This window comes from Sesamum indicum, unplaced genomic scaffold (assembly GCF_000512975.1).
Source record: "Sesamum indicum cultivar Zhongzhi No. 13 unplaced genomic scaffold, S_indicum_v1.0 scaffold00188, whole genome shotgun sequence".
In the NCBI taxonomy this organism is placed as follows: domain Eukaryota; kingdom Viridiplantae; phylum Streptophyta; class Magnoliopsida; order Lamiales; family Pedaliaceae; genus Sesamum; species Sesamum indicum.
In genome coordinates, this window is record NW_011628083.1 from 83,268 (window position 1) to 102,492 (window position 19,225).

The 19,225-nt window shown below is 33.0% G+C and overlaps 2 protein-coding genes and 1 non-coding gene across 3 annotated transcripts; 2 read left to right on the forward strand and 1 right to left on the reverse strand.

Annotated features, from left to right (window-relative positions):
* Nucleotides 1–1,708: 1,708 nt before the first annotated feature.
* Nucleotides 1,709–7,345, reverse strand: LOC105179668. Its single transcript, XM_011103317.2, has 10 exons — nucleotides 7,186–7,345; nucleotides 6,968–7,067; nucleotides 6,789–6,893; nucleotides 6,601–6,678; nucleotides 5,235–5,290; nucleotides 4,770–4,827; nucleotides 4,116–4,241; nucleotides 3,866–3,961; nucleotides 3,507–3,578; nucleotides 1,709–2,011 (listed from the first exon to the last, which is right to left on the reverse strand). Exons 1-10 carry the CDS (start codon nucleotides 7,284–7,286, stop codon nucleotides 1,949–1,951), a joined length of 855 nt encoding a protein of 284 aa, XP_011101619.1. The 5' UTR covers nucleotides 7,287–7,345; the 3' UTR covers nucleotides 1,709–1,948.
* A 76-nt stretch (nucleotides 7,346–7,421) lies between these two features.
* Nucleotides 7,422–7,494, forward strand: TRNAR-CCG. The gene has a single exon. It is a non-coding gene; the product is annotated as a tRNA-Arg (tRNA).
* A 3,548-nt stretch (nucleotides 7,495–11,042) lies between these two features.
* On the forward strand, nucleotides 11,043–18,399 carry LOC105179681 (cytochrome P450 87A3-like). The gene is made up of 9 exons (XM_011103332.2): nucleotides 11,043–11,356; nucleotides 12,267–12,576; nucleotides 13,148–13,297; nucleotides 14,683–14,931; nucleotides 15,017–15,106; nucleotides 16,439–16,517; nucleotides 16,877–16,983; nucleotides 17,754–17,881; nucleotides 17,974–18,399. Exons 1-9 carry the CDS (start codon nucleotides 11,112–11,114, stop codon nucleotides 18,065–18,067), a joined length of 1,452 nt encoding a protein of 483 aa, XP_011101634.1. The 5' UTR covers nucleotides 11,043–11,111; the 3' UTR covers nucleotides 18,068–18,399.
* The last annotated feature ends 826 nt before the right edge of the window (nucleotides 18,400–19,225 follow it).

Here is a 19,225-nt window from a genome sequence, read left to right on the forward strand (position 1 = left end):
TGGACTGCCTTATTAACCAACCCACTAAAATGATATGGACAACCTACACCTCCCACAGATGAAACACCCCACTGTAATACTTAGCGCAATCTCTATAGGACTCTCGATACCCTATCTCCAAGTTTTCGACTTGGAATATTTCATACCAACCCTTAGAAGTTGGCTTCATAGTTGCCAACCTATATATAGCCTAATTCTACGGGTTTAATTTTTTCGTCTGTGGGCATTTGTTGTGACACTAAAAAGCCATTCAATATAAGTAGTAAGCACAACAAAAACATGACTCAAAGACGAATACTTACTCTATTCATCTGATCAATATTACTTCAATAAATATTAATGAATTCCTCAAACAGTCAATCTAATTAGCTTTTTTATCACTTATTCTAACATTTAGGTTGTCTTGCGAGTCTCCTACTCTATTATACTCATTGAGGTTCGGGATTTTGATCCCGAGTTATACAATTTCGGCCAATATGAGTGCGAAACAACTACGCCTTGGTGGTGCAGTCGCTAAAGGATAAGTCGGGAATTCCCCTGGTCTTGCAAGGTGGAGGAGATGTTTGATCCCCCATCCCCTTTGGAGGCTCTCATCTTTGCATTAGCACTCCTTCATGAGGGGGCGAAGGAAAATGGTTGTTTTCACAGATACCTCCCCTAAGGGATGGTGAGAGGAAATGATCAACTCTGGGCTGAGCCACCCTATTGTTTACTTTCTCTTTGTTGTTCCTCTTTCTTCGGCTTTCCCGGGAGCCAAGTGAGCGTCTTAATCTCTATGAGGACGGTGAGGGGGTGTATCCCTTGTTCTACGACACACTAGGCCACCTCTCTAGTTGTAGCTTGGGCAAAAGCATCCTCAATCAAACTTGTGTCTTTTGAACTAATGGTGATGGAAGCGAAGCACCAAACCACTCCCGAGCACTTATGTGCATGTTTTAGAGGTCATTGACAAAAGGGGTTTTCTGGTTTGGTTGACAAGAGGAAAGTGGTCATCGCCTCTTCACTTGAGTCCCCTACGTCCAACATCTTCATTCTAGCTTGCAATCGAATATGTACCTTCAATGCTTAGATCAGATTTTCTTCACACAACATCCAGTTGATGGAAGCAATTTTGTGCAACCAACTAAAATGATTTTCCCAAGAGCATGGAAACAAAAATACAAGTGCAAGAAAATATTACATCTCTCCTAAAATCATATACTATTCACATACACTTTATCCAAATTAAAATTTTCTATGAAATAAAAATAATAAATGAAGAAGTTAGGTTTATGATTAACCAAACTTTGTTAAATGCTCTAAGATTAATGAATATACCAAGAGGTTTAAAATTTCGAGAATGGAATTGGACGTCAAAAATACACTTTAAACTGCTTCGAGAATTATTTTATATCTACTTATATATTTGTTTTTTCCGTGCTTAATATATGTGGAAGCTTAGGGACTAGAAAATATGGGTTTTCGTGATGAGCATGAAGATAGAGATAAGACATAGGGTTCAATCCTAAAATGTTATATATAACAAATTATGTTGTTACTGTGCATGTTGGCTACATTTATGTTAATTGTTCTGGTATTTACTGATCCAAAGTTTACACTGCTCTTGCTTTAATTGCCCGGTGATCACTTAGAATGAATTTGACCTCTACATTTTAAAAATAATCACATTTTTTTTCTTTTGTGTAAATAAACAATTTGTTCAAACATCTTTTATAAAAATAATAAATACATCAATTTAATTTATCTTAATTGGAACTATCACTCACAAGTTACAGCGCAAGCCTCCATGGCTAAGTCCCAAATTTTAACACATAAATCAAATCCTGAGACCTATATTTTTCCGACGATTGCTGACACTATACTCTTGTAATGTAACTATCACAAAATTGCTGGTCTACTGAGCCAAAAGGAGCAAATTCAGCAACTGTGAATCTGCATCGTCCCTCGTTCATCTGTAGTACGAGGCTAGAACGTGAAGCATGAGTGCTGTTGATGCAGTTACAAGCAATTCCTGAAACAGTCATTAATCATCATTACCTTCCTCAAGTTAAAATATAAGTTGTCAATTTGTTAAAAGAGCAACCATATCAATTAATTATTTTAAGAACGGACATTTAAAGATGTACCGGTTCCTGGGACATTTGCGGACTCCATTAAAACCTTAACCGAAACAGAACCTCACAGATATTGCAGTGGAATGGTATTACCAAGAAATATGTATAAGGAATCTGATTGAAAACAGAAACCTAAAAACTTACAAACTATGCATCAAACATGCTAGGTCTGAGGCTTTACAACCTTTGAGTAACGAAATAATGTCGGGTGATGCAAAAGTTACATTCCATAAGATCATGACCCGAACAACTTGGGAAAGCTAATTGTGATTTGGTATCATTTGAAAATGATGTGAGTTGGAGATGATAAGCCATAGAAACCCATCGAATGTTTGAATCATTTCAAAATTGTGCATTCTGACTCACGACTTAAGTACGGTAAGGAAAGAACAGGTTGCAATGGGGTGAATAGCTCTTTGCACAAAAGTTATTTTCAGAGAAGAAGTTCAGGGAACAAAGAAATAATTTGACAAATGCATTTGGAGAATTGTTTCTTTGGAAAACGGATAATGATGAATACTAATGCAACATGTCTTTTAAGGGTGGAAGGGGGGTGGGGGAGGATTTTCCTTTGGGAAATCATTAGGGTTTTGGGAGGTGAAAAATAGATAGCAAATAATTTAAGGAATTTTTATAGTACGCCAAAGAAACATGATTTTCCAAAAAAAATTCTCAAACATGTTTTCCTATAACAAGCTAACAGTCCGATTGCAGCCTATAGTTCTCCATAATAAATCTCTGAAAAGATGTCTGCAAAGACAAGAGGCTGAGTCGTGTCAATCATCGAGCTAAATAAGGTACATGGAGGAGTTTCGACAAGCCTAATTGACTATACAAGTCCAGCATAACGAGTGTCTCTTACAAGCATAGGATCACACTGCATTTTCAAAATCTCTTTTTCTTACTTATCAGTTTGTAATCAACTTGAGAACTTAAACTAATATCAATTCCGAAGAATTTTCTGATAGGTTTCCTAACACTAAAATAATTCTGTAACTCACTCATCCTAATTGTTTTGCCATTAATTTTCAAGTAAGAATTTCGGGAAATGGATCAATAGGCTTAAAAATTACTAGTATTCTGCCACGTCATTTTCTTTCCACTTCATTTTAGGCCAACTCCTATCTTCAGGCCACTCTCCTTTTCCCAAAATGTAAATATAACTCTCCCCAATATATATTTGCAAAGGTTAGCATTTTAGACTTACCATATTCAGTTTCATTCTAGAAGGGCATAACTAACTAACTAGACTGCAGCAAAAAGAATATCATTATGACAGAACGACTTGGCACTTTGAAAAGTTACAATGATCTGACTACGAGTATCAGTCATTATAGAAATCTATATGAAACAAAGGTTCTTCATTTTATAGTGCTGGACAATGGTGATTACCTGGTTGTTGAACAAGAAGACAGGTATATAACCGCCTGCAAATTCAATCACATTTAGAACACCAGTGTACCCCTGCAATTTAATAATGTTGAAAATATCATAAAACTAACTTAAACCAAAATATAGAGTTGAACTTTTGTCCATAATAGCTGAACCGTGAAACTGATCAGAAAGAGAGAAGAGAACACAATCTTGCCAAGGAAGTTATTTTTGCTGGTTGCAACATCTATGATCACATAACATAAAATAACCCGCGTGGAGAGATCGTGAAAACAATCAATATCTCACTTAAACAAGATAATATATTTTCTCCAACCTGGAAACTTGCAGAAAAGACAAGGAGTATGTTTTCAACATACCAAAGATGCAAAAGCTACACAGCCAAAAACCAATGCAAGAGATCGAAGTAGCCGTTTGCCCATTCGCAACATTCGCCCTTCATCCTCACCTTCTTCCTGCAGCAAAGATCACCTTGAAAACATCACTGGAAATAATGCTAACATCTTTAGGATGTAGATAACACCCATCAAAAAAAGAAAATAAGATCTTTCTTGAAGAAAAAAAACATGGAAGAGTGAAAAGAATTATTCATTTCCTGCCACAACTTACCGTAAATGTCGGAGATGCAGGTGGTTCAAATGCCTTTAACTTCTCAAATATCCGGTAAACAAACACAAAGGCTAAAAATTGAAGAGGCTTATATTCAGCAGTTCGCTTGATAAAAATCCAAGCTGTCTGCAGATAGAGAAGGGAAATGAATAATACATATCTGCATTTTAAAAGCTAACCACATCAAGGCCTCAGTTTCTTTATATATACTGCACGAGATACATCAGTTGAAACTTTATTTTTCATTTCCTAAAAACCAACCAATCAAGAGCTCAGTTCTACATGTATTGAGCTGAACATTCAAATATGCAACAACGCTATAGTTATGAATTACAATATAAATTTCAACACAATCTTGCATCTTATAACAGGGCTAAACTCAAAATTATTGAACACACTTCTAACTAAATTCCTGTTATGCCAACTGAATGTAAGAGAGGAAAATGAAATCTCATTTAATCATGAGGCCAGGGTATCCTTCAGCATTTTAAACTATCTCAGAGTGCGAGGAGTTATTAATGTTCACGATCCTAGTACATTGTAAAGTACTGACCAACCTATTCAACCTATCCCTCCTCTCAAGTCCTCTCCCAGAAAACAAAAAGGACCAAGGAAATGGTAAATTAAAAAAAATATAAAAACAGGCCCACTTACAAATACAGCTGATATTGCCATGTTGATTCGAACATCTTTGACCTCAGATTTGGCAAACCTGAAACATGTACCAGATAAATATCAAAACTTGAAAACGATGAATAGAAAAGTGGAAGTTAACATTGATATTCCTATTTCTCAAGGAAATCCATCGATACATTTAATTCAAATTAAGTCATCAACAGCAGTGCAGAATCAATTTATACAAGGGCATGTACATTCAAAAGATGAGACACAAAATTAGCAACAAAGTTATTATTTCTCCATTAGTCTATTTATTAGACATAAGGATGGGATATGAAAGGTTCACTTAACAGTATTGGATCTGTAGCACATAAATCATGTTCAAGATGTGTCTTATTAGGGGCATGCATTCATTCAAGATTATAGAGACATCAGAAACTTACTTGAACAACATTAATTTCCAAAGTTACTCACTGGAAATCCACAGATAGAAACGCATACCTTGGGCCCCATGGAACAACTGGCAGCTTGTCAGCATACTTTATATCTTTTGAAACCTGAGCTTTATGTAAAAACAAAAATGATTAAATATTACATAGAGTTGATTACAGAACAGAAACAAACATATATCTGAGGATATGACTGTTGAATCTTATTGTTGACAGGTGCACATAGGGGGGTTATGAGATTTGTAATCCATCGATGGGATGGGTTCCATTTGGTTCTCTTTGGGGTGATAATTGACCTAGGGGCTTTGCTGTATTTGATTGAGCACAAACGTATATATATTCCATTTACTATAGAAGTTCCTCGGCAATTTATTAGAGGAATGTTTCCAATCAACATAGTTTGTTCTTGCATATCTCTACTGGTTTTCCAAATTAATCCCACAGATACATATAATTAAGAAAAATATGTGAGTGATTCATGCACAGCATTTCTTTCTTTTATCAACGGTTCTACGAATTGATATCTTTCAACAAATAATTGAAATTTGATTTCATGATCTGTATCTTCAATTGACAATTTATACTCCTTATTCAATTCCTGATAGGTATACCTTTCCTTTTCGTATATCGCCTTATTTTTTAATAGGCAATCTTCTCCTTCTTCCAAAATCTTGGTTAATCATAAATACATAACTGGGTGTAGGAGTTCGCCACAGACCCCTATTCCTACAAAACATGTGAAATTTAACCGTCATCATCTTCCATTTGCTATAACCGCTTACAGATTATAAGTAGGGGTGGGCAAACAGAAACCTCTCTGGAACTCAATGCTTAATTCCATTATGTACTAAAGAGAATAAATCAAAATCATATGCCGCTAAATCTTTTCCGTAATATAGCTATATAAAGCTATTACATTTCCACTTTTCTTGAAAAGACACTAAAAAGTTATTAGTTAAGCCCACTAGGCATTGCCAAGGTTGCTTCACCAATACTTCGTTTACAAAGATATATGTATGGCAAAACTTGAAAAACAGAGCATTTTTATACTGGAAAGTAATAGTAAACAACTGCAATGCAACATAAACAAATCAAGAAAATGCAAATGGAATTTCTTAATTCTAAATGACTTGGAAGCTCAGTGGAGCAAGAATCAAGTTGCTATGGTCCACCACCTAAGTCCTTTACTTCCATCACATTAGACCAAAGAGGGTGATTTTACAAACAAGAATGTGATTGAAAAATAACAGTTCTGGAGATTTCATATCATCATATTTATACATTATAAAGACAAAGTTGACCTTGATCCAAACATTAATAAAGGTCGGGAATATCTGGAAAAATATGTAGAGATCTATTTAACTTCCAATTGCAAACATTCAAAGCAATGCAGCAAAAAGAAGTAAACCCTTACATACCCGAAACGAACCGAATGTCTCACCCTTCTTCCGTTTCGTCAACTGAGACATCATTATTTTGTCGTATGCTCTTTCCAACTAGAGATAACATATTTAACAGCAGTAAGTACCACAATTTAGCAAATAGAATGCTTTGTGACATCAATATTACAAACTTTATATTTTCAAGAAAATCAATAATAACATACTTGGGCTGCAGCAGCTTCATCACCTCTCCTCTCAGCATCTTTGCGCTTTTTTGCATACACCGCCTTCACCATGTCAAATCCCTCGAGGGGATTTACACCAAGAACCTTTTTAAAATAAATGAAATCAATAACGAGAAAAGCACAAACGCTCAAAATGCAGAAACAGAAGAAAATTTTACCTCATAAGGATTGAACTCGCTATTTGCACCAGAGCTTCCAGCAGCAGAAAATGCCCCAAGCACCACCCTTTTTCCGTTCATTTGATGCATTCTTGATACTCTGACGCAGATAAAAGATAACCCCACATTCATATTGAGAACGGACGAAACAAGAACACAAAATTGACCAAATTAAGATGAGAGAAACATCAAATAAAGGAAAAAACTAACATATTTACCTGAGAAATGCAGGTTGAATTGGAAGTGCATTAGCTTTAAGAAAAACATTAGCAGGCGTAAATTTAGAGGTTTTGGTGCATTGGATTATCGCCGACGCCATCAATTTTAGCGAGAGAAACAGCCAACTTTGAAAGATTGGAGTAGGGCTTTTCTGGGGTTTGCTCGCAGATGAATAATACTTGGCGCTTCGCTATTATCCTCCACATAGATTTAATTGACCCTTGAACCTCAACGAGTTCGCGTGGCCTAATGGATAAGGCGCTCGCCTCCGGAGCGGGAGATTGTGGGTTCGAGTCCCACCGTGAACGTCTTTTTTAGCTCGCTAACTGCTGCTTCTCAATTCGGCCGTAGTGCATACATTTTTGGCTCTCTCATGTGCTTTTCTCTGTTTAATTAGTTCGTTAATATACAAAGAAAATTGGAGCCATTTCATCAATGTGTATCTATATCTATATTATTATATAAAACCAAAAAAAGCACTCCACACTCAGAAACGACAGTTAATGACACTGTACTATTTTTTTATAAAGCCAAAAATACCCTTTTCAACTAATAATATAACTAACTTATTCAATTTTTTAAATTTTATATTAATTGATAAATTACTTTTCTTTTCTTTCTTTCTTCATTTCTTTTCTTTTAATACAATATATTGGTTTATATATTTTACTCTTATATAATATATTTTAAATTATGAAAAGTTTATTCATTATATGTATATAGACATGACGTACCAAAACGGCTAGTATAATATGAAATTTAGCCATTTCACTAGTTGAAGACTAAACAAAAAACGTGTTCCTCCATTGATCAAGAATTTCGATTTTCAGGATGTATCGTGATTATTCAATAAAAAGGGCTTCCATTTTTTCAAATGAACAATTTGAAAATCTATTGATTCTAACAATTGATTGCAGAGTTGATCGCTCGAACCTTTCAATTCATAGATGTGGATCTCATACCTATGAATGGGATATTTTCAAAACTCACACACAAAAAAAAAAAAAAAAAAGTTAGAGCATACTCAATGTATGTACATAATATGAATTTTATCATATTAAGAGTAGTAAAATTCATATTTGATGTATGTGTTTTAATTTAGTAATATGTTAAATAATAAAAGTTCATATATTTTATTTTATACTAATTATTTTAAAAAAGTGACTTTACAAAATAATTTTATTGGAGATGAGAAAATAATTAAAAATTATATGATTAGAGGAGAGAAAAAGAAGTGTTCTTTTTTTTTTCTTTCTTTTTTGTCATTTTTGTATTGCATAGGGTTATTTAGGTAATCCATTAAATGTACACAAAAGTTAGTATTTTAACCTCATCCTCCTTCATTAATGACTCATAAATATGGTATATGTGCATAATTTTTAAAAAATATTTAAAAATAAAATATTTTTATGAACTATATTATTTATTTTTCTTAGAGTTAAATTTCACCTACAAAATATATAAATTAGCTATCCGAATTATAATCGTTTTTAAACATAAACATAGTTGATACATAGACATCAAGTTTGAGACGGGAACTAATTGATAATTTTATGCCCTAGACATTAATCGAGAGATTGCAATAGAACGATCGCACCTGCATGCTACTCGCAGGGCTTAGAGGTTCACATCATTTTCACTTATTCTCTAGTCCATGGACCGTTACTAGAAAGTTACCTATGATAGTTGTTACTCCTTGGTTAAGGTTACTAAGGAGTCTAGTAAAACTCAGTTGCCAAATTAAATTGTGCAATGACACAAGTTCAAGTCTAATTGATGGTGAACCTAAATGGTCACACACAAATCACGATCAAATAGAAGAATTATTTATTAAATTAATTTTAAAAGAGGTTGATTAATTTAAAAAATTTAGTTCAGTGTATGTAAATAATATGATTATTTATTAGGAGAATCATTTGACGAGAAGCCCAAGAATTTAATTAATAAAATTAATTAAAATAGATTAAAATGATTAATTTAGTTGGGTTGACTTGATTAACTAATATGATTAAAAAGTTTCTCTCTCCATCCATACACAAAACACTATCTCTTGAGCTTCCAACTATTTTCCAGTAGACCTATCACGGGCGGGCATTACCCAAACCCGGATTCATTATTATGAGTAGTACCCAGATTCAAATTCATTATGCTTATATTAGGCTTAGACCCGAATCTATACCCGTCCAAATAAGTATATATAATATGGGTAGAGTCTACATCGGTTAACTTAAAATCATTAAATTTAGAAGTTTTTTGATAAATTATTCAATTAAATTTACTTGTCATCTATAATTCTTAAAATTTTTATATAGTTTATTAATTTGCTTTACGTTTTTTAAAAAAAAATGCCAAATTGTTTCATCTTTATTTTGCAGTGACAACTCCGGATTAAGTTTTTGATAAATTAATTTGAATTTAAAATGATAAGTCAAGTTCAACTAATATATGGGACTACTAAAATTTATTTGAATTTATATTGTGAAAAACTCGTACAGTGAAAGTCGAATGCAATTTCAAATCGATAAAAAAATCATTCTAAAATTAAAATATGATTTTCATACTTTTTTTCCCTACGAGTTCTTTAATTTTATGACATATATTGAATCTAGGTGTTTTTTTTATGATATTATTACATTGATTCATGTAATTATGTAATCATTTTAATATGCATAAGACCCAATTGATAAGATTCATATTGTACCCAATTATTTTAGTAATAGAAGGGTAAGACCCAACAGGTATTTTACGGGTAGGATTTGGATAAAACATATAGGTAACAATTATGGGTATTTATTGGGTTTGGGTGGGTAATACCCGCCTACCGACATAACTAGTTTCAAGTGCTTGAAACATTAGATCGAGAACACTAATTGATAGTGTAAACTTCGATCCCTTCTCCAATTAGAAAGATTCTAACCGTTCTTGGAGATCACGTATCCTCTAGAAAGGACATGTAAACCCCTTTGGCCGTGGCGATGTGTATACCGTTGGAGAGGACTCTATTTGTCCCCGCAAATGAATCGGCCAAGAGCATCGTATGAGTGTTTAGATTTGAATCGACCACGTGTATATTTTAATTTAAATGAGTTCTCAAACGCTCGAGAATGCAGAATTTTGATCCCATTGGTATTTCAAAATTCCAAATTTTTATATTTTTGTTGTCTAGCATTTTATTTTCTGGGCCTAAACCAATTCTTTCAAATAATAATTAAATTAGATTTTAATTTAAAACTAAAACTACCTAAAATACATGGATAGGCATGTCATTATCATATAACACAAAATTAGATAGGATAGAACATCCTCCACCCTAACCCTCCAATAGGCATCTTTTAATGAGGCAAATGGGACAAATCGGAGAACATTAGCGGGGAGCTTGATTCCATCGCAATGACCAAATCATATCCTCCCCTCCATCTTTTTCTCAAAGCTGAATCTCTAACACTTTGTATCCGAACTGCAACTTACCTCATATGATATGTAAAATGAGCAAATATCCCATGAGAAAAAAATTAGTAAATGACCCCTCTGATGTTTCAAAAAATAAAACAAATTACCTCCTTATAAATGGTTTAGATCGCCGAATAAGTTGCTTCTTTTTTCAAAACATAGGGTATAATTTATTTCTTTTTTCAAAATATATGAAATAATTTACTATTTTATTTTTTTATAAAGAATTATTTTTGCTCATTTCTCACGTCAAATTGCATTTTCCACTTTGTACCCATTAAGGCAGAAGGTGCCAAAATACAGTATAACTCCTGCTTTGTTAGCATCTACATCAACATTGACTGACTTAGCCAGCCTATATATGCACCCACAGATGAGGCCCATCGTCCCATCAATCAAACAAAGGTTTGCAATTGCAGCCAGTTTTGAGGTGTCAACTTAGCAAGTGTGTTGTTTTGTCACATTACTCCCAACTATGGAAGCCTATATTTCCTCTTACTTGAGAGAAATATCAGTGGATATGTCATCTGTGGTTTTCTTGGTAGGAACATTGATCACCATTTACATTAGTCACTGGATCTACAGATGGAGGAATCCCAAGTGCAATGGAGCGCTGCCTCCAGGCTCCATGGGCCTCCCTTTGGTAGGCGAAACCATACAATTAGTCATTCCAAGTGCCTCTTTGGACCTCCCTCCGTTCATCAAGAGCCGAATGAAAAGGTAAGTGTAGGAGAAGGCCGAAACGTGGTGCCTACAATGTTTGAAAAACTTGAGTTGTGTAGAGCTAGTTATTGGGATATTGTGTTTTTTGTCCCGTAGTTTGAAAATCGGATAAATTGCATAAAATCGCCTTGTGTTTTAATTTTTTTTTTTTAACTAAAAGCCCTTTTGTGTTAATTTTATAAACAAAATTTTTCTATATTTTTCGAAATAAAATATACTCTTTCTTTTCGTTAGGTGGGGTTAATGGTGTTAACTGTGATACCTTTATTATGATAGTCATTGATCTAGTTAAACAAATAAAATATTCAGATTTAAGTTATTTTAAAAATATATTTTATATTATATATACATATATATTTAAATATAGATATATATTTATACATTTATATATAGAGTTTAATGCAATTTATCCCTGTAATATTACAAATGAGCAAATTACCCTCTTATGACAGGGAGGTAAATTATTTCTTTTAAAAAACACATAAGGTTAAATTGATGCATATTAACAAATACAAGGAGGTAAATTATTATTTCTTTTTCAAGGGGGCAGTTTGCTCATTTTTAATATCACAAGGGGATCGCTTGCATTTTTTTCTTTATATATATGTACAGTTATTTATATATATATATATACAATTATATATATAATGCATACATTATAAGGCAGAGGTGTTGGTCAGTCGCCTCTGTAGATAGTGGCCGGTGGACTGAAAATGAGATTTTATGTTAGTTATGACAATATTTTTAAGAATCCCATAAACAGCAAGACTGAAAATATATTGAACCTAAGTTACATGGACAAAAAGTGGAATCTCCCTGCTTGTTGCTAATAACTTTTAGTTTGACTTAGTTTCCTTCCATAAAATGAGGGTTCCCTCTAATTTAACAACATTTATGTTGGTCTTAGATATGGGCCTATCTTTCGAACCAATGTGGCAGGGCGGCCAGTGATTATCACAGCTGACCCGGAGTTCAATCATTTCCTCCTCCGGCAAGATGGGAAGCTAGTGGACACATGGTCTATGGATACTTTTGCTGAAGTGTTCGATCAAGCCAGTCAATCTTCACGAAAATACACACGAAACTTGACATTAAATTACTTTGGCGTTGAGGCGCTTAAGGGGAAACTCCTGCCTCAGATGGAAGTTATGGTCCAGAAGACTCTTTCCACTTGGTCAACTCAGGAATCAGTTGAAGTTAAAAGTGAAGCTGTTACGGTGAGTTTTTCTTCTCAGTCCCTTAAAATCTATCATTCTCCTACTATAGGTGAAAACATCATTTTTTATACAATAATTTAAAAGGTAAATTACAACAACCTTCCTTGAGGTTTGGCAAATTATGGATACCTCCTCGTTGTTTGAAAAATTACTAATGTCCGCTGATTTTAATAACCGTCTTACAATTGACCCAATCCGTTATGTTTTCATTTTAACTGGCCAAACGCGATTGTGAATTAAAAATTATAATTTTATTTATTTTTTAAAATTTTCTGAATTTTTTTATGAACTAAGTGGATAATTTTTTAAAATTTTTCCAGCCACCCCATTCAATTTTTTACAAGTTTTTATTTTTTTATGTAAAGACAGAAAAAATACAATAGGGGCAAAGTTAATAATTTCATACCCCATCCAAAAATTACATAATTTCATTAATATCATAAAAATATTTGTAATTTTTAAAACAACAATAGAATATTTATAATTATCCAAAACTTCGGGAGAGATTGTCGTAATTTACCCTAATTCAAATGTTATTACTGTTAAGAGGGCTAATTGTTTATCTCAACAGATGTCTATTGATTTTGCTGCGAGGCAAATATTTAGTGGCGATCTTGAAAATGCACCGTTGAAGATAAGCGACATGTTCAATGACTTGGTGGAAGGCCTAATGTCGTTTCCCATAAACCTTCCCGGTACTGCACATCATAAATGTCTGCAGGTAAAACGAAATATCATATTCTCATCATATATAATTGCATTGTATATGTCATTATTATTGTCAGGGAGAATTGCATCGCCTCCTAAAATTTATTGTAATTATATGTAAATCCTATATAATTTGACGTTTATTTTCGTATAACAAATATATCCATCTGTTTGTAAACTTCACAAAATTTGTTGATGCCAACAAAAAATTGAATAAAAATTTATATTTACTCCCATTGAATTACAAATTTATTGTAGTTAGGTCAAACAAATCTTTTTTATTTTTTTACTTGTTGGTTATTGGGTCAGATTTGTAAACCCGTGACCCAATATATATATCTATATTTGATATAGAGTTTGAAATATCACAACTTAATATTGAGATACGGACCCCTCTAGATAAATACTATTTAATAGAGTTTGAGGTCTCGAAAAATAGGTTTAAAATAGACCTTATTTGGGATGGAGTTTGTAGTCCTCCAAAAGTATATTAGGATATGGACTCTTCTAAGATATATGTTGAGTACACCTATAAATAAGGTACATAATTATGATCAAAGAAGATAAGTATAATACTGCAAATGAGTTGATCACAATATTTTCCTAAATATACTCTTTCAAAATAGTCTCTTTATATTTCTTTGTACGTTTTTTCCTTGAATCATCACCATAAACTCTTTAGATTTGAGGTGTGTAAATGAGTGGGTTACTCTGGTAGTAATCTATTAAGTCGAGCAAGGCGTATTCATAGTTTGCATAATATTTAGAGCAAAATCCAATGTGGGTTGGTTTTGGAGATGTCCGTGGAATGATTTTTAAGATGTTTGTGGGTGATCTTTAACACAATTAGAAAGACGATGTGTAGCATGAACAAATATACGAGTCAGATCTGGATATGTGGATAGTTATACTTCCACTGTCAAAGGTTAATCGACGTTTTAATGAAATCTTTAGTATACACATATTTATTTACATATGCAAGATTATTTGTTTTATATATTTGAATTACCCATTATTTTCCAACAATATCTTTATAAGATAAAAATACACCTCCTCATATGCATTAGTACGTGAAGACATAATAAGGATAGTCTGGATAAGTAACATTTATTTGACCAGCAATAAGCCGGAATAAGTCATTTAGGGGTAAAAATCTAAATTTTCATTCGATTTTCTGGTTGATAATATATAAAAAAAGTTTGTGATATTTTACTAACGGACGGACCTAATTATTGGATAGAAACAAACGCTAACGGTACTAATTAAATATAATTTTTCAACCACATAAAACCCACATGTAATTAAACCAAATCCGAGGGGAGGGTGGTGCAATATATTATGGCTTATAGTTATAAACTACAACAGTACAGTAACTAATGAATTGGAAAAATCATGCAGATCCACAAGAAAGTCAGGGAAATGATGAGAGAAGTGGTGAGAAAGAGGGTTGCGGAATCCGAGAGACGTCATGGAGATCTACTTGATCATATCATTGAAGACAAGAACACTGAGTCATTCTTGAACGAAGACTTCATTGTTCAACTCATGTTTGGGCTGTTATTTGTCACTTCTGATTCCATTTCCACCACACTGGCTCTGGCATTCAAGTTTCTGGCAGAACATCCTCTGGTCTTGGAGGAATTAACTGTGAGTATATGATACATCTGCAGTTTTTTTAGAATCAGATGATGCAAATCAGGGAGCTGATGCTAATTAATCATGTGTTCATCAGGCTGAGCATGAGACAATCCTCAAGAATAGAGCAGACTCAGACTCCACACTCACATGGAACGAATATAAATCAATGACATTTACACTTCAGGTTTGATTACAATTATTGCCTACTTTATGGCTGTTTGCAAAAATTTAAAATAATCTGTTTAACATAAGATTTTTAAAGGAGTTTAATGCAATTTATGATATTGCAAATCAGCAAATTATTTCGTATAAAAGAATAGCAATTTACGCTCTGTGCTTTTAGAATGAAGCAATTTACCTCTCTATCTAAAGAGGTAAATTACTTCATTTTAAGAAGTACAAAAGAGGTAAATTGCTTCATTTTAAAAAATATAGAAAGATTAATTGCAATTTTTTTTCTCATAAAGAAGTAGTTTGCTCATAAGTGTCTTATTGCTACTAGTTTTACCACTACAAAAAATATAATAATTGTTACAAGATATTAAATAATAATAGTTACGGGATAATAAATAATAATTTTAAAATTATCACATAAAATATATATTGGGTGATAATAATTTTTATATTGTTGCTATATAATTATTATTAACAAGAATTATGTATAAAGTTGTCATTATAAATAATTATTAACAATACAAATATACTGACAATAAATGATTATTATCATTAGGCTGTCACTAATTATTTCTATAGTATCAATTTAATGGACAATATGATAAAAATTCTTGTCATTAAATAAATAATTAGTGACAATTATAGATAAATTATAACAACCTCCCCTGAGATTCCGCATAATTATGGATACCTCCTTGTTGGTTGAAAAATTACAAATAACCCATAATATTTTGATGAAATTATGTAATCCTTCGATGGAAGTATGAAATTGTCAACTTTGTCCTCACTATATATTTTTTAAAAATTAAAAATTTATAAAAAAAACATTGAACGGGGTGGAAAGAAAAATTTTAAGAATTATAAAAAAATTATCAACTTAGTTCATAAAAAAATTAAAAAGTAAATAAAATTATAATTCTTAATCCATAATGGCATTTTGGCCAGTTTATCATAAAAGATGATGAAAACCTAACTAATTGGTCTAATTATTAGACGACTATTAAAATTAGGGAGATATTAGTAATTTTTCGAACAACGAGAGGGTATTCGTAACTATGCCGAACCTCAGGGGAGATTATTGCAATTTACCCTTAATTGTAACTAAAAACTTAATATCGCTAATTTTTTATTTTCTTATAACGTAAATTACTATAAACTTAAGCTGTTTTAAATCAAAAGTTATGAGCAATGCATTGCTAACTTTTGCATCTTCTCACTAATACAAAAATTGCAACTTCATTTACAGACCTTTTTTACCACTATAAAAGGCAGAAAATTTTGCAAATATATTGATACAGTCGGAGACTCTCTAACGAGCGACTATGATGAAAACACTGCGTAGGTGATCAATGAAGTTCTGAGGCTGGGAAACATAGCTCCAGGGTTCTTTCGTCGAGCATTGAAAGATATCCCAATCAATGGTACGATGATTGGAGAGTTGGGGTTAGAATGTTTCATATTCATGAAGAAACTATAGTAAAAAAATGGGAAAATTGCAAGCAACCCCCTTGTGACATTGTAAATTAGCAAATTATTCCCTTATAAAAAAAATAAATAGCAATTTTCCTTTCTATATTTTTTAAAATACCCCCTATAATTTTTAAAATGAAGCAATTTACCTCCATGTATAAAGAGGTAAATTACTTCATTTTATAAAGTAAAGGGGGTAAATTGCTATATTTTTTTCATAAGGGAGTAATATACTCATTTTTAATATCATAGGGGATAAATTGCTATTCACCCGTCAAAAAATACTGATTGTCAAAGCACTTATGTGCAGGTTACACTATCCCGGCAGGATGGGTGATAATGATTGCTACTGCTGGTCTTCACCTAAATGATAATCAATTCGAGGATCCCCTTAAATTCAACCCTTGGCGTTGGAAGGTGAATCTTGCTACCATTTTAAGTAATCGTATAATTTTTGGAGAAAATGCAAGCAATCTATTGTAATATTGCAAATGAATAAATTATTTTTTTATGGATGAAAAGAATGATAGTTTATCTTTCTATATTTTAAAAAATACAGCAATTTACCCTCTGTATTTTTCAAAATGAATTGCTATTATTTTTTCGTATGGGGGTAACTTATTCATTTGCAATATTGTAGAGGAATAAATTGCATTGAATCCTATAATTTTCTTGAAAATGTTTTGGCTTTTGGATTAAATATATTTTTTGTCCTCAACTTAGGTCATTTGACGTTTTCATCCTTAAATTTTTAAGGATAGTACTTTGGTTCTACGTCTTTTTAATTTTTCCTATGTCAATCTTTCTGTTTGTCGAAGTTCACCTCCACCGACGAGAAGAGCGAGCTCCAGTAAAAAGAGAACTAAAATTGCAAAAATTAAAAAAAATATAGGACCAAAAATATTACCCTAAGAAGTTAAAAGACAAAAATGCTGGCAGAAATGGACCAAAGACCTAATTTTAAAATATTGCGTGAGAGGCATTTGTATTTTTCCAACTAGAAGGATGAACTCAGGTGAAAATAGGTCTAAAATCACGATGATCAAAAAAATATAGGATCAAAATACTAACTCAAAAGTTTAAAGGACGAAACCACCAAATGATAGGAGTTACGGAACAAAAAAGGCATTTGGCATTTATAGAATTTGGTAAAGTAACTGGTGTTTACTTTGTGTCTCACCGCGCAGGAAATCCAACCGAGCACGGTAGCCAAATGTTTCATGCCATTTGGTTCTGGAATGAAGCAATGTGCCGGCGCAGAATACAGTCGGGTGCTTTTAGCCACCTTTCTGCATGTCTTGGTGACGAAGTATAGGTAATTTGTTTTGTTCACATCTACTCACTTGCAAAGACTTTAAAACATATAAAACTAGGGTTTGAAAGTGAATCATCGAGCTTTCTTTGCAGATGGGCACTAGTGAAGGGAGGCAAAATTGTCCGGTCACCGATCATCAGATTCCCAGATGGATTTCACTACAAAATATCAAAGAGAAAGAAGTGAACATAGTACCATAAGATAGTGTTCATTTAATCCAATAAAGGTTATTGTATTGTCAAGTTAATGGTAGTAGGGCCTTACAGTGAGGTTGGTTTCTTGTCATGTCCTTTCCAATTCGTGGAGTTTCAAGTTGTTGTTAAATAAGATGGCATATGGGGATATTTGCATTGGCTCCCCATTAGTCATGCTAAATAAAGTGTGAAATAAATTTGTGTTCTATTATGTAAGCTGAGATCATATGTTGTAGCGGAGAGGGAGATGGGATTTTTGAATTACATGTATGTTCCAAAGTTACGGTATGGGTGATAATATCGGCCAGTGTTGTTTCATATTAGTTGCAACTACTAAAATAATGTTGGAAGATATAAAATAAATCTAGATTGCGATGATATAAGAATTTACACTACTTCATTCATCGTTTTAATTCAATTGCTTTTAAACATCAACTAATATTTTTTCTTTCGAGCAAAACACCAAATAGGTATGTAAGGTGAAAATCAACAAAATCACGTAGCGATAAAGCATGTGAATTAAAACCTAAGCAAAGCCACAAAGAAAAGTCAAGCAGAAAGCTTATAGACGGAGCACATTCGACTGACTAGCCCAATTACAGTCATGGCATCCCTTCTATCCCCATCAAATAAGCATCTATTTCGATTGCTCCAAAGCGCCCAACATACTGTAAGGAATATGATGAACTCATCCTTGTTCAAATCCACATTGGCTCGCCTTATTCAAGCCTCGACACTAAGGCCTCTCGAGCAACCCACCGCCAAGGTATATGTGACATAACCCACACCAGCAGTGCAAAAGTGTACTCGACAAAACACGTGTTCTACCCCATTTTCCTTGTCACCACACAAGATGCAAAGGATATCCACTCGGAAAATTTCAATTTACGTCCCATAATTTGGCCCATTTATGCTTTTGGCCCCATTGTTTTACGACTTAACAGATTTAGTTCACAAGTAAAAAATATTGCAATTTACGTTCCATTACCCATTTTTGTTAAATTATTAATGGGAGGAGCATCTCCACGTGCATTGAACGGCTCCTTCCATTAATAATTTAACGAAAATTGGTAGTAGGATGTAAATTTTAATTTTTTATTACTTATGGGACTAACTCTACTGAGTCGTAAAATAAATGGATCAAAATTGC

Coding starts and splice junctions, on each gene's coding strand:
- LOC105179668 (XM_011103317.2), bottom strand. CDS start 7,286: ATGGCGTCGGCGATAATCCAATGCACCAAAACCTCTAAATTTACGCCT. Junction 6,894..6,967: donor GCGAGTTCAATCCTTATGAG/GTAAAATTTTCT, acceptor TATTTTAAAAAG/GTTCTTGGTGTAAATCCCCT. Junction 6,679..6,788: donor ATGAAGCTGCTGCAGCCCAA/GTATGTTATTAT, acceptor TGTTATCTCTAG/TTGGAAAGAGCATACGACAA.
- LOC105179681 (XM_011103332.2), top strand. CDS start 11,112: ATGGAAGCCTATATTTCCTCTTACTTGAGAGAAATATCAGTGGATATG. Junction 11,357..12,266: donor ATCAAGAGCCGAATGAAAAG/GTAAGTGTAGGA, acceptor TGTTGGTCTTAG/ATATGGGCCTATCTTTCGAA. Junction 14,932..15,016: donor TGGTCTTGGAGGAATTAACT/GTGAGTATATGA, acceptor TGTGTTCATCAG/GCTGAGCATGAGACAATCCT.